Here is a 15,675-nt window from a genome sequence, read left to right as displayed (position 1 = left end):
AAGCAATTCTGCTTAAAAAATCCTGGTTAATGCTGGTTCCTCCATAGTGATCAGAAATCATTCATATCTAGAACTTGACCAGTAGTTTTGCAAAGCAGCCATTATAAATATTTGTATGTATGTACCTATATGTGCCTCCCAAGGCAGTCTCCTATCTTTGAGTCCTAAACAGAACTAGAACTGCTTGCCTTCAGTAGTCAAGAGTGAAGGACAAGCAGGTTATGGAAATCTTCCCAAAAGTTGCATTGTACTTGTACATGCCATTTTAAAAAGTGGATATCAGATGTTTTGTATTCTCATTCTCTGCCAGCTAGGAATATTTTAAGAAGGTGGAATAGAAACTCTTCACATTATATATGTATACCATTCATATTTGTAAAGCCTGCCAACCAACACAGATAGGTAGATTACATCTATCTGCCTGGCCATATCTACATCTGAAACTTACCTGAATCGAAAGGATTGTTGTAGTCTAACTTAATTAACTTTGCATAAAATGCTTCTCAGTTGCAATTCTATAATCATTTAGTAGGAATTCACCTTGTTTTGTGGTGCTTGCTTCTGAGCAGAAATATACTCTTAGACCACTTACAAGTAGATTTACGGGACTATGAGTTTGAGTTTGCTGACTTGCAAATTGTGGTTGTGATGAGCCATTTTACACTATCAGATTCGTTTTGTTTTATTCATCATTCATATTGGTCTGCAGGAAACACCATTTCTCTTCTTTTCTTTTATGCTGATTTTATATGGAAACTAATATGCAGGTATATGAAAAAAGTATAACTTTTTCTCCTTAAGGGAAAATAAAACGTACAGGCTGTTACAATGACAAAGTTTAGATTGAGATGAGTCTGCAAACAAAATTACAAATAATTGGGATGATTAGCGGATAATGTTTTCCCCTGAATTGTGGATATTTATTTTAGCGTCTTCAGAATCTTCATTCAGTGATTGGTCCAGGTTTTTAAAGTGCCACTGTGTAATTCTAAATGGGTGTATAGGCATAGTGGTATGCCTATATACCCATTAACAATTTAAAAGAGGGTTTATGAGCAGAATCTTAAGACAAAAGCAATTTCCTTGGTGGATGTCTGGGCATAGTTTTCAAATATAAAGTTTTTTTTTCATGTTATCAAAATCCTCAAATTTTGGTGCAGGGCATGGGAAAACGCGGGAGTGCATAGAGTTCCTTTGGGGGGGAAAATATGGAGCCTGTTGGATATTCCTCTGAAATTAGGATTTCCCTGTAGAATGGTGCAGCTGGCAAATGCTGCTTGATTCATCAATACATCATTACAAAGCGCAGCCAGATATAGTTAATCTACAGTCTGCTCATCTTGGTCTGCAGAGATTTACATCGTAACCAACATTACGGTACCTATGATGATTGCAGCACCTGCTTAACACCTAAGCTGCACGTAGTATCAGCCCCATTTCTATTGGCTTCTGGCTTTGAGAAAGTTGTGATGTTGCACAGAACCTTGGTGTTCTTATCGGCAAGCATGGAAGAGAGAGCATTATCATTTGCCATTAATTTTTAAGGAAGGGCAGAACAATGGATTCTTTTAAGAATTCCTAAAAATCCATTATTTAGTGCCGTCTTTTTTACTATAAAAAAGTAAGAATTTTTATTTTCTCCACTATAGGTGATAAGGTTAGGTGAAAAAAGAGTATTAAATGTTCAACTATTTCTCCTCTCCTTTAAAAAGTTTACAGTTTTGCAAGGGAAAAAAAGTATTTTGAAACAGAATTTGATCTCAAGAGAGCTCTTTGCAAATTACATTTTAAGAATAAAAATATGACCACGCAGATGGGAACACATAGTTATATTGTGAGATAACTAACTGTTGTCTGATGACTGCATAGAGGCAGACTGGTTTTGTTTTTGCACAATGTGTCGATTGGTACAGGAAGTCATCATCCGTCAACAAGGGTCCTTCCTTTTGCTGTTTTCATGAAAAGTTTGGAGATCATAATAACAGGCAAATAGGTTTAACAAAACATTTTTACTCATAACAGTAAACAGTGTAGCATGCATATTATGTATGCAGCATTATTAACTTACTCACTGGCTATACCAATGCATTTAATTTAGCTATAAATCATAAAAAAGAAGAAAAAAATCCCCAGGCATCTTGATTCAAAGTGCATAGCAGCTAAAAAGTTTGCATTTGCATCTGATTGTTTCTTGATTCATATCCAATACCTGTTTTTATAAAGCTCCTAAACTGATTTCTTCCCCTTCTGCAACCAATACATGTATTAATGTGTAGTTCATTGTATCTTCAATTGCCCAACTGTAAATAGGTTAACATTGCTGAAAGAAAAGGGTTAGTGGAGCTGGTTTGCAAACCCCTGATGAATAGAGTAACTATTAAGCCACTTAACTATGCTATGCTTCAGTCATATGGAATGAAAACCTTTTGATGCTACAATTGTGTTGGAAGAAAACACACATTTTGGAATGATAAGCAGTTAGTTTTGACAGGCTGAGTTACCCAGGTTTAATGAAGACAAGTCCTTTTAATTTAATAACATCTGGCCTGTTGGATTTTTAAAGATATTTTACATGACTGTTATAATTTTAACATCTTGATTTTTTTAAAAAAATAAAATCTCTTAATTATAGAACATTATTATCCTAAGTGTGGGTATATAGGATCTCAAAATTTATAGAAAAATCAATTTAAGTTCAAATGAATTTAGTAACAGAAAATAGGTTTTGAATATGTGCCTTGGTGGATATGTTCAAACAATGTGGTTGAAGATATGGATTGTTATATTAGGTCAAAAAAGCTGTATTAATTCCTTTTGTGTGTTTTTGTACAAGTATGTGTGTGTGGGGGAGTGTGTGTATATGTGTGTGAGTGAAGAAGAATCAAGTGATTTTGCTCTCTTGCTAATGGATTTGCCAGAACCTAATGTTTGTTGTCATTTTTGAATTTATGAATGTAGCCAGGAAGAGCTAAGGCAAACATAGTCTACAATTGTAGAAGGTCTTATGCATTACCATACTGGAGCATAATATGCTCATCTTGGATTATTGGCCTTGGCTGGTTTTTTTATGGAACTTCCATTGAAGTTAATAACTGGTTTTTTTAGGAGTGTTGTCTTGTGGATCATGCCCCTTCTGTGCTCAGTTGGGTGACACAGTCTGAATTTACTGCTTTTGGATGAGATCATGAAATTTTGAAACAAAAAACGATTTACATCTCTCTATTTCTACGCGAACCCATACAGAGCTGTACTGCATTTGCTTTTTGCTTTTTTTTATTGAATAAATGGCCAGTTTAAAAAAAAATGTCACCATGTTTTCATTTATTTTATGCATGGAAAAACTTCCAAGTTCTCATCAAATTCTGATCACAGATGTTCGTATTTTTCTTGACTAATGTGGGTAATGTACATACGCATATATACTGTGTGTGTGTGTGTGTGTGAATGTATAAAATTATATACTTGATATTTTCTATATATTAGGTTTCATTAGATAGTACTTCTTAGGCTTCCTTTATTGTTTCACCAATATATTGATAATTAACAATGAGGTTTTTTAGTTCTGTAATGATTAGTTGCTATATATTTTTTTGCTTTTTTTTGCTATTTTTGATTACCTTTTCTTAATTCTGTTTCAAAATAGAATACAATTCTGTGAGTTAAATTTTTAACCATTATTACTGAGGAAAGACCCCACTTACTCTGGAGTATATCTATCAACATTACTTTTACCTGCTCCAGATAATTTAATCTGCAATAATACTGCAATTCTATACTTGGTTCCCTGGGAATAAGCCTCCTTAACTTCAGCAGAGCTTACTTGTATGTAGATATGTATAGGACTGCACTATTCCACTTATCAGCATAGGCTTTCTGTCTGGGTTATTAAATTTAATCAGAATTAAAATGACTGTTTAAATAACTTCCATTGATTTCTTTGAAAACAGCAACGATAATTTGAGAGAGAACTTTGCGCAAGGAGGAAACATAAAGCTGATTTTCTAAAATATGATAGCTCCAGAGAATGAAAAATTACTGTGTGTGTGCACTGTGAACACCATTTACTTGTGTGAGAATAAAGGGGAGAAGATTTAGATAAATGGGGACACACAGACTTACTAATCATGATGAGATGCTAATGAGACTCGCGTAGCACAGGATGTCAAGATAGCCAAATAAACCGGGAAAATTGATGACTTTACGAATGTTTGATTTCTAAATTGTCTTGCAAACTGGGGAAATTGATTTTTTTCTTTAAAATATATTCAATCCTATTTTAATTCTTAATAATAGACTTCTTTTTTTAATAAAAAAATCAGCTACTGAGGTTGAAGGAGATTTCAAAATTTCAACCCATATGAAGTCTGGTTACTTTGAATTTTTCTACTCCTTCCTCCCCTCTTGTTTGCTTTCCTTTTTTATTTATTTTTTAATAAGCAGTATCTCCTACATCATAAAGTTAAGAAGCTTGAAAACTCCCCTCCCGTTCCATATTAAAACAGATACATAGTTAGCCTATTGTAATTTCAGCCACATATCTCACTTTAGCAAGCAGGGGTGTTAAGGAAATGCCAAGACACGTTTTTTGAATTTTATCTATTTCCCAACTTCCATTCATTATTCTCCTTATTTGTGCCTAGGTTCATTTCTGGCTCTTCCGATCCTTTTACCTTATCTTCCTTTGTGTGTGCGTGTTTTAATATTTTGACACCCTGCTCCCACCTAATAGGAATTCTTTTTGAGAAAGGATGCATATGTTGTCTAAAGGAGTCTTTTCACAGCCCTCGGTTTTTCCTTTCCCTTTTGGCTCTAAAATTATGTATATGTAATTGGTAATTAAAGGTGCAAGCTCTCTTCAATATAAACAGTATTGCTCAATGTTAGATCATTAAAGGGAACAGAAGCACTAAATAATTACCTTTTGCATTGTGACAAACCGTTCGCACAGAAATCCACTCACTTCCCGCTCAGCACTAGGGTTATGATTACATTTTCACGATGGCAAAAGAGTCCTTTCATAAAATAAATTGGTAAATTAATTACGTTGCATTGTCTACCAGTCGCTTTTAAAGTAAACTTTGAGGAAAGGATGGAGGGAAAGTAATTAATGGGTTTCACACACCATGCATTATGCCTAGTGTTTGAGTTACCTAGTGGATTAATTTGGCTACAAGTAAGTACAGGAAACTCAGAAGCTTTCATGCATGCATCTCCTATTCCTTAGGCTGACTTCTTGTTCATCCACCTCCATTAATTGTAAAGAAGGCAGTTAGCGTGGGCTTAATCTGAAGTACTATGAATCCAACAAAGCCCAAGTTCTGATGCATTCAGTTATTTTTCTTACATACATAGCTCCTATGTGTATATGGCAAAACTGCATTTGACTACATTCATGTACTAATTAGCAATATTTTTTCAGAAACAGAAGTTAGATGCCTTTTGATCTAATTAAAACTCGGGGATTAGTCTCCTGGTTAGAAAGTTTCCCTTTTATTATTAGAAAACAAAAAAAAATTCCAAATAAAAATAAATAGCCGTTTTAAAAACTGCCTAGGCAAATTTCTCGTTCAGTTCAGGGATTCAGAATTCAGAAGTATGACAAATGTTTTACATTGTCCTGCTGCTTTTAGATCTCCAGGAAATTTGGAAACAAATCACCAATGCCAGTATTTCCATGTGTTCAATTTTTTCCCCTGCGGAGTTTCGCTATTCCCTTCTCTTGATAAAACTTCAATGGCTCATCTCTTTTATTTACACGTCGTTAATTCACTGTGCATTGATCAGGCCAAATGATAAAATTCTTGTTTAGAGCAAAACCCTGCCAGCCATTGGGAACTGTGCCTGATCGAGGTCCGTATTTTGTGTAGTGTTGCAGTTAGCCTGCCTTGGAAATAAAAACAAAATGAAACAAAACAAAAGTTTATTGCACACTACTAATATTGTGAACTAGCTATATTAAGTACATTACTATCTTCTGCAAACACAAGATTGTCCCAAAGTAATGAGAGGATATGTTGAGCATTCTGAAGACTATTTATATAAATAAAATTTTATCAGTGTGGACCATGGTGTGAACTGAATTGGGAAATCAACTCTTTCCCATTTAATTTTCAGCATTTTAAGATAATATTTATGGACTGAAATTGAGAACTGTTCTGAACAAATTTCATTTTCTTTCAGCTAATAAGTGGATAGCATTATAATCTAAACAAATAAATTTGAACTGAGATTTTTTTTAAAAAATGTTCGACTTTTCCATCAATTTTTCTTTTGATTCTTTATAAAGGGTTTCTCTGTATAGTTCTTTATTGAGATATTTATGCTGGAAATTTCAATGTTGCATAGTGGTTAATTGAAATAAAATAAAAATAAAAAGCCTTAAAAGTTGCTCAGATCTGAAAGTACAACAATTTTGTAAAAGAAATTGAAAGGAAGGAAAAAAGGGTTTGTGACATTACAGAATTGGGACCTTGGAATAAAAAAAATGCTTGCTATTAAGGTCATCCTCTGAGCAGGACTGTTAAGAGTTGAAAAAGATTCAAGTAGCCTACTGAACCTACTCAGTTGGAAACATGGTTTAGCTGTGAAGGTTTTCTGGAGAAAATTAAAGTCATTTTTAGAAAACCTAACTGTATGAAAGACTGTTTTCATGAGTGGCATTTGAGAGACTGAATCTAGGGAGCCATTCATTCTGGACAAACCCCATGATCCCCCCACAAACCAGTCTATAAGCTCAGTGTGCATTCTCAAGTGGGGCATTAAAAAAATCAGCCAGAGATTGCATGTGTGGGATTGGGTACATTTTCATTCTTAACCCTGAGCCATGTCACATTAAGGTGATTGGGCAAGTTGGGGTACCGTTTCCCCCAGCTGAGCATTTAAGAAATGTGGGGCACAGGACAAAGCATGATCGGTGTGTTTTGAATGTGGGATCAGTTCCCTGCATTTTCTCTTAAGGCAAGTGGACGTGTCACTTTCTGCTGCTTGTAGGCCTCAGGCTTGCTTTGTGGGTAGGGTTGAAAGAGGCAGTTTTCCTGCTCAAGACAAGCCCAAGAACCTGTGACTGTCTTGTGCTGCCTTCCAAGAGATTGCAGACGTCAGGAACCACAGAAACTTGTTCTCTAAACTGGTTTTGGCAAATTTGTATAAATCTCCTTCTGGCATCATTGCTGTCACCTTCTCGGAACAATAGTGATTGAAAAATCCTGTCCCTGGAATGGCTTTCATCTTGGGAAAGACAGGCTTACGATGCCAGGAATCAGAGGCAAAACAGGTCCTCCTTCAGTGGTCATCCTGAAAAGGTGATGCAGTAAAACAGCAGTCAGATCAAACCCACTTATATACGATGTGTGTGGTGCTAAAAAACCTGCTTTCTGTAAGCATGATTTATCCCTATATTTTTAATAAATCCTGTGAGATAATTAATTTCACTGTGATGCACTGAGCATCGTTTCCATTCAAATTCATTTTGAACAGGTGCTTGCTTGTTGCCAAAGCTTTTCATGGTTATTTGACATGGCTAGTGCTACCTTGTTAGGTTAATCAGCCTCTTCACTATATTTGTAAGTTCAAGGTATTGCATATTCAGTGCTTCCAACAATCCTTGGAATGGTGGCCACGGAATGGACCCAATTAAAAAAAAACATTTTGGAGGGTGACTGGGCCATAAAAAGCTAGTAAAGTTCCAAGAATATCACAGTATAGCAAGCTTAATCTTACAACTTGTTTTTGAGAAAACAACACTCTAGGATCAATAAATTGTTGAAAAATATCAGAAAAATCAATAATATAAAATACTTTCAATGTCAATTGTTTTTAATGGTGAGCTTCCATAATCAAATAGTTCAATATTGTTTCTTGCTTTAAAAAGAAAAAAGATGCTTGATTAGAGTTGCTTAACTGAATCATGGATTCTGTTACAACTTGATGGAAATCTCTGCCTCTGTCCAATGCATCCTACCAGTTTTGGTTCTGGAAATGACTAACAGGTCTCTACTCTCCCCTGTTATTAATCCATTGCTGTGGAGTTAGATGGTTGATTCAGAAAAGCCTAATTAGATATGCTTATTATTTTATTTTGCAGACAGACTTGATTGCAAAATGTACTCAGATCACTTGTGGAGACAAGCAGGGTGGGAAATAGATAAAAAAAATTACAACTATATGAATATTTAAACCAATTGCTCTCAATTATTTTTCCTTCTTTTTTTCTTTTTCCCTTTCTCCCTGACCCTCACATTTTTTGGGTTTCCGAATGAAGCAGAGGCTGACCACGTGGACACTGCCATCATCACCCATGAGGATGAGAACCTAGCACTAGGAGAGCCGGTTGGGCTCAGCATTGCGTTGAGTGGAACAGACCCTGACCTATTAACCTGTGGACAGTGTCAGATGAACTTTCCCCTGGGAGACATCTTGGTTTTTATTGAGCACAAGAAGAAACAGTGCCATGGCGCTGGTGGTGCCTGCTATGAAAAGAACGTGGATAAGAGCAGTCCTCCCCCTCCATCACGCTCCGAGCTCAGGAAAGTGTCAGAGCCAGTGGAAATCGGGATCCAAGTCACACCCGATGAAGAAGACCGTGTTCTCACGCCTACAAAAGGAATTTGCCCCAAGCAGGAGAACATTGCAGGTACAGCATGTTTTATGTTCATTCATCTGCAGAGGTAGCCTCTCCTTGTCCCACCCCTTTTCTCTAAAAATGAGAGACAGGCTTCTTGACAGAATGAAAAATGCAAAATTACCTATGAGCAGTGCATAAGGCCATAACAGACTTTGAGGATCCTCTTGAGTCTAAACCTCAGAATCCAGTCGATCCCAGTTTGTAAAGGGTTTAGGTGGATCCTTGGATTGTGGAATACCTTCTGAAGATCTGCTTGTTTTGAGTGATAATTTTTAGTCTGTGTTGTGTCAGATGTTCCATATAACAGGCTGTTACAATTCTCCAGCCTGAGAAGTCAGATACTGTCCCTTAAGTCATCTCCTTATCCCATCTTTGCTTGCACTCAATAATTCATAACGACTTTCTAATGATAATTCTCAGCTATGGATTGGCATGGATATTTAAGACCTAGGTACTTTCACATTTTGCAGACACCCCCCCCCAATTCAAAAAGATCCTAGATCTTTTTGACTTTTTAGAACACTTACTTGAACTTGCATATTTTTCCAATGAGAATGGTGTCATCGTGATTATAGTTGTCTAATCTTTAACTTTGAAAGTATTGTAGCCAAAGGGTACACATAAAATTTTCAAAGGGTAGAGAGAATTGCAGTGAAAAGTGAAAAGCAATGATGCATAATCAGGTGGAGACATCACATATGTGGGGAGGGTCTTTTTTTTCCTTTGGATTTCATGGGTTGGGGAGGGGTTTATTTTATAACCATGTTGAGTTTACTCTAGGAAATATGGCAGAGATTTTGTGCATTTCCTACCTCAACATGATGGAAATTGCCACTGATTTGGGTGAGTTAAGGTTTAAGAGAGGCTTGTTGATAGCAGAAAAGACGTTGAGGGTCCATACCTCATATCAGATTGCTCAACAGTGTTTGAAATTTTACAAAAGGCAGCCTCCCCATAGCTTAATACTGTTTAGCTATTTTTTTTTTGGTAAATATCAGTACACAGTGTGCAGGCAGAAGAATATCAGGACTATATAAGAAGATAAGACTTTGTTGAATTTTAAAGTAGTTTAATAGAGATGCATTTAGTGTATGCTTTCCAGAACTTATATGGAACAGTGAGAGAACAGGGCAGTTTTTCAATGGGAATACAATATATTTCTGAAGAAACGGATAGTTAGGACCCATAAATATAAAACAAGTTTAATTTGCATAATCCTTTCTCCCTGGTTAGTCTGTTATTCATATGTGTGTGAGTGTGTGTGTGCGCACACACACATATATTAAAAGTTTTAAAGACAACATAAACATTAACACAAACTAATCCAGAATAAAGAAAACAAAGGAAGAAAAAGAGAAAGAAAAGAAAAAAGACATAAATGTAGAAAAAAAATAAAAAGGTTTCTCATTTCTTTTGCAGAAAATATGATTGCAAAGTTACCTCTTACTGTATAATTAAAAAAAGCTCATTGTTTTCTATTATTTATTTTTTCTAATCATTAAAATCACAATTCATAAGTACATTTCTGTTTCATGCAAAAAGTCTATAAGGGTTTCCAGTCAGCTTTAAGTGCATACAGTATATGATTAGAGAAAATCAAGGAAATCAATTCAGCCATCTTTGCAAGTTACATCATCTTCACCTATTGTAGTGAAGTGGAGAGTGTCTGTTGTGGAGAGTGTCAAATTTTTCCATTCTTTGACCTCACTAGTTCCATGACTTTTTTCGCGTTGTCTCTCCTTTAATCTCAAAAGAAAAGTCTTCAGTTTCTATTGTAAATTTGTCCTTAATACTCTTCTGAATTAGTGTATTTATTTGTATCCATTTTTTTTTGGCTTTTTTGCACATCCACCATACATGATAAAATGTCCCTCATGTTGTTCACATGTTTTAGTTAGGTTGTTGATCCGGTGGGATGGTTTTGTGATTCTATAGGTTTTTACCCATACAAATCTGCTGTTCTCTACCTCATTCTTAGTTTTGCATTGCAGACGAGGAAGTTGGATGCTTCTGCCTTACCTAGAACTGATCTTATTGGTTTCATAGCCTTTGAACAGGCCTGTGGCTTCTGATGTTTAGGCATCCCAACCGTTTCTACGAAAAAAAGAGTTGTATAAATAATTATGCATGCTTTGTTTCTGAAATGATTTTTTGCTAGTTAAGAATAAAATGAATATGAACTTGTCTGAGGTTACAAGAACACAATATTTTTATTTCTAAGGGGTTTGGGATGTTCTTGTAAGCATGGGCATGTAAAGGCCTTCCTGAGACTGTTCACGGGATGAGTAGCCTGCACTTACTCAGCTGATTACCACATTATTAAAGAGGCATTACAGAAAGAGCTGGTTTGCTGGGAGAAATTGACTTGTTTTTTTTCCTTTTAAGCCTTGGATAGTTATCATAAACGTACTTGGCCACTAGTAAAGTTGCAATCAATTGAATCTTATTTTTACAATTAGAACTGGCCGCAGCTGAATGACTTGTCTCTAGCAGAATAGGAACCTTCATGACTTGCCAGTCAACTTAGAGCTGCTGGGAGTTATAGATGTAAGAGCTATAGCTCAGGAGCTTCTGGAAAACTCTGGACTGATTGGCAGAGAGACAATGGCTTTTGTGTTAGATTTGTTTTGTTTTTTAGAAATGTCTAGTCTTCCATTTTTCCATTGCTTTGGCTTTAGCATGCTTTCCCTAGGCCTCGAAGGAGGATTTCCCTGGAATTTTGAGGTAGGAATAGAAAAGACTCTTGTCTGAAACCATGGATAATTATTGCTACCCAAAACTGCTACTAGCTAGAAGCATCAATGATCTGACTTCATATAAAAAGATTCCTATTTTTGTAAGTTACAAAAGACATATCCCACATTTTCACTTATACAGGTAATCCTCGATTTATGATCACAATTGACCCCCAAATTTCCATGCTTAGCAAGACAGTTAAGTAAGTTTTCCCCGTTTTATGACGTTTCTTGCCATTGTTAAATGAATCACTGTCGTTAGTAACACGGTTGTTAAGTGCATCTGGCGTCCTTATTGGCTTTGCTTGTCAGAAAGTCACAAGAGGTGATCACATGACCCCAGGACATTGCAACTGTCATAAATACATGCCAGTTGCCAAGTGTCTGAATTTTCATCATGCAACCATGGAGATCATAAGTGTGAAAAACAAGTGTGAAAAACAAGGCAGTTTTTTCAATGCCATTGAAAAAAGTCAAGGACTATCTGTAGTGAGTTTTAAGTTAGACTTCCCAATGTCAAAGCATAAGACACTGAATCTGCTATATTAAAGTTGGAAGACATGACAACTTTAGTGTAAGGTAACCTAATATAGCTCTAATTTTAGATGTAAAATTGTCATTTTGAGTCAGTCTTGATTCCTGGAAATTACATGAAAAAGTCCATGCAGTTTGCTTGGCAACATTTTTGAGTGTAGTTTGCTGTTACCTTCTTCCTAGGGCTGAGAAAGAGAGATTATGAAGTCTCTTAATTGGTTTCATGCCTAAATCAGGACTTGAACTCATAATCTTCCAGTTAACAGCACAACACCTTTAACAGCTACACCAAGTCATTAGACTAGGAGTGGAGAGATGTGAGTTTTACTCTTGCCTTGAGCATTGGTACCAACTGAGTGATTTGGGGCTATTCATTTTTTAGTAAGGAGAAAATGGCAAGCCCCTTCTGAAAATATTTCCAAGAAGACTGCAAAGACTTGTTCATATAAACACCAAGAATCAAGACTGACTCAAAGGCACCCCCCCAAAAAAACCCTTTACACAGACATAATCTGTGTAACATGATTGGTAAAAGAGTTGCATAAATTTGTCCTTGACTTTCAGACTTAACAAATCCCAGGGCAGCTATGGAATTCACTTTCAAATTGTGTAAGTTATTTATATCTGCACATTTACACTTTGCACCTTTAAAGGTTATTTCCCCCCCTACATGCTGACTTTAGTTTTGGACCATATCCCAGCCTTTTAGAATAAGAGATGTCTGTTGAATATGCAGTGGAATCCCTTTGTAGTTTATCCATCAAAAATGACATAAAGAAAAGTTCTCTTTGAGCTGAATTTGCTCCTCCTGGTGACTTAAAGAACATATCCATGGGATTTGCTTGGCAACAATATACTAATAGTTTGAGATTGTCTTGTCTTCCCAGTATAGATCTGAAATTCTCTGAAGATCTCTATCGAACCTACTAATCAGATCTTCCAAGTCCAGATACCTATTCACAGCCTCATCCCAAAAAATTACTATTGGGCCATTAAGTGACAGTAAATGCATAATTTATTTTTATTTACTGTGCATAGTTCTTTTTAAAATTCAGAAATAGCAGAGACAGGCTACCGTAATAATGCTACAGGCAGAATCTCAGAAATAGGAAACAGTTAAGTGTTTATCATTCATGAAGTTGTGAAAAATAGTTCTTTTGAACTTGCAATTTAGGTGATGAGGAATTCATCTTTGGTACCCATGGATATTTTTCTTCCAATACAAATATTAGCTTTGAGAGAGTAAGTCTCATCAGAAGTAGTATGGAAGAAAATCAGTGGTGGATTGCTCCCGGTTCGTTCTGGTTCTTGCGAACCGGTAGTAATGGTGGTGAGAGGCTCTGCCCACCCGCCCCGATGTCATCACTGACAATCTGCACATGCTCCCGTTGCGAACTGGTAGTAAAAGTAAGTGGAACCCATCCCTGAAGAAAATAGTTATACTTCTCCTTTTTCTCACTAGAATCTGCTATGATTCCTCCCGGAAATAGCCAATTGTATTCTTTTAAGAAGCATGATGCAAGGATGTCCTTAATATAAATTCTAGCTTCACCCTTTTCACATCTTATAAGAAGGAAAACTCAGAGGAAGAGATAGGAGCTGGTTTGGCTCTTAACGGCAGGAGAACATGAAAACCAAATTTAATCTTTGCTTCCATGATTTCCTTATTTATTTTTGTATTGCATTTATGTTCTGCCTTTTGTTTAGGGGTTCAAGACTGTGTAAATGGCGATTACCCCTCCTTTTATCCTTTCAATAACAAGCTTGACAGGTATACAGTTATCCAGTGAGCTCCTTGGTTAAGTATGGATTTGAATTTGAATCTCCCTGGTCCCAGTCCAGCTGCTTAACTACCATACATACTGACTCTCCTGGGTAATCCTTTGCTTTCTTGTATAAACATGAAGACTTGACATTCATTTCCATGGGAAAAAAATAAGATGGTTGTCCTTGGAGGCCACGAGCTCTGTGTGGTGCATGTGCCCACACGCAGACTTCATCTGCATTGATCCTTGCAATATACATCTATATGAATCACACCAGTTCTTCTTCCATATTCTTCAGGCCTTTGGCTATCAATTATATTTTGGTAGTCAGATTCTCCATCTATAAAAGTTCTAGTTTTATGAAGTTGCCTTTTACTTTGGTTACCTTCAGCATACTTTCACTTTTAGCATTGCAAATCTGCAAATTAAAAAAAACCCTCATTACTTGTCAAGTATAGGGAGAATGAGTAACAATGATATTAAGCACACCATTAAAAAAAATCGAACTGGAGGTCTTGATTTTTTCCCAAGCTAAAGAAAAGATTAATCTGACAATGATTGGAAGATTTTGAATCCAAAAATAAAATAAAAATATGTGGTTCATTTGATTTTTCTCTATCCAGGATTCAAATTCCTTTGGTAAAAGATGGCATTAAAATTAGGGTCAAAGCTCAAGTTCAGTATTGTTCTGTTATATTAGTTAAAGATTTTTGCTCACCTTCTCCCATTTTTCTCTTTCTCTCTCTCTTCTTTTCTTTTTTTAAACAGCACAGGATAGTTTTCAATAGTAGGATAAAAGCTTCATATTACAGCCATGGAGGATAGCCATGGAAAAAAAAACCCTACAAAAGTCATTCACTGAAAAGGCTTTAGTGGGATATACCAAACCCCCTTATTTATTTTTCAATAGAAAGGCTTTCTGCATTAGCCAAGAAAATCGGAATCTGTATTTAACACTAAAGGTATTTCCCAGTGAGAGTCTGTAGAGCATTGTTGTTAGATTTGTTAAAAAAAAGAAAGAGACTAAATACGATTTCATAAAAGGGAAACTTAATCTCTAAGGCAGTGCTCTCTCTCTCTCTCTCTGTACCCCCTCCCCATTTTCCTACCTCCTCTTTTTTTTTTTTTGGTAATCAGCAGCCTATAATATTTTCACTTTCTCTATGACAAAAGATATTCTTAGGCTTTTCTGTGCTACGACAGGAAGAATGAAAACTTCTTTATTCTACTAAGAAATATGTAAAATAATAGAAGAATGGAGGAGATATATTTGTTCAAAGCATTTAAACGTTATTTTAATCAAAGGCACATAACAATTGACATGCTATGTCAGCTAAAAGGAGACTATAACATTTGAACTGCAAATTATGTTCATATTTATAGTTTATTTTTTTTCTGCTCAACCAGCACTTTAAAACAAATTTAGAAAAAATAAATAAATAAGAGAAGGGAAATAAAGATTAAAAGAATAAAGGGGGAAAACATCTGTGCCTCAAATATGTAAAAGTAATTGAATATGGCAGAAGCATTAATTATTTGAGCTTAATTGAATTCTGAGGACTGCAGCCATTGCATTTCAGATAGACAAGCTCTGTTTGTTATTTCTTTGTGTGTAGATTAACAGTAAAGGAAAAGTAGATAAGTTTTCCTTATTTCTTGAAAATAAATCTGTCAATTCATGAGAAGAGCAAGTTGTTCAAAGATAACAGTCTTTAGGTTGGAAGAGGAAAAAACAGAAATAGCTTAAGAATTATTCTCAAAGGAAATGTAGTTACTTTTTTCAAACTCTTGCCACGTCCTTAGACTTTCTTTTCCTCAGAGTGATGTATGAATGTTGCTTCCATTGCCACGCTCCCCACCACCTTTCTGAGCTGTGGCGTAACCAGATGAAGTTAAGCACTGGGTTTGGCTGAAACGTTTCTACCTTTCTTTTTCTTGGAGGCAGAACAAAAATATGTAGTGCATTAGTTCATGGGCAATACATTTCAAAGAGCACCTGCAAGCACATTTGAATGTT

General features: G+C 35.8%; 1 protein-coding gene across 14 annotated transcripts in view; it reads left to right on the top strand.

Moving 5' to 3' along the window:
• Positions 1-15,675, top strand: part of BCL11B (BCL11 transcription factor B) — a 174,087-nt gene that overhangs the window by 10,672 nt on the left and 147,740 nt on the right. For 9 of the 14 annotated variants that reach the window (XM_058162655.1, XM_058162660.1, XM_058162663.1 and 6 more), the window contains one exon: positions 8,261-8,632. In XM_058162655.1, the coding sequence (XP_058018638.1) occupies positions 8,261-8,632 (372 nt within the window). Of the gene's footprint in view, positions 1-7,282; positions 7,302-8,260; positions 8,633-15,675 lie in introns of those variants that run through there. The other 5 variants (XM_058162661.1, XM_058162664.1, XM_058162656.1 and 2 more) reach the window with 2 other exon arrangements.

The sequence above is a fragment of the Ahaetulla prasina genome, chromosome 1 (genome assembly GCF_028640845.1).
Source record: "Ahaetulla prasina isolate Xishuangbanna chromosome 1, ASM2864084v1, whole genome shotgun sequence".
NCBI classification, from domain to species: domain Eukaryota; kingdom Metazoa; phylum Chordata; class Lepidosauria; order Squamata; family Colubridae; genus Ahaetulla; species Ahaetulla prasina.
Note: the sequence above shows the minus strand (reverse complement) of the source record. Positions and strands in the feature narration are given on the sequence as shown.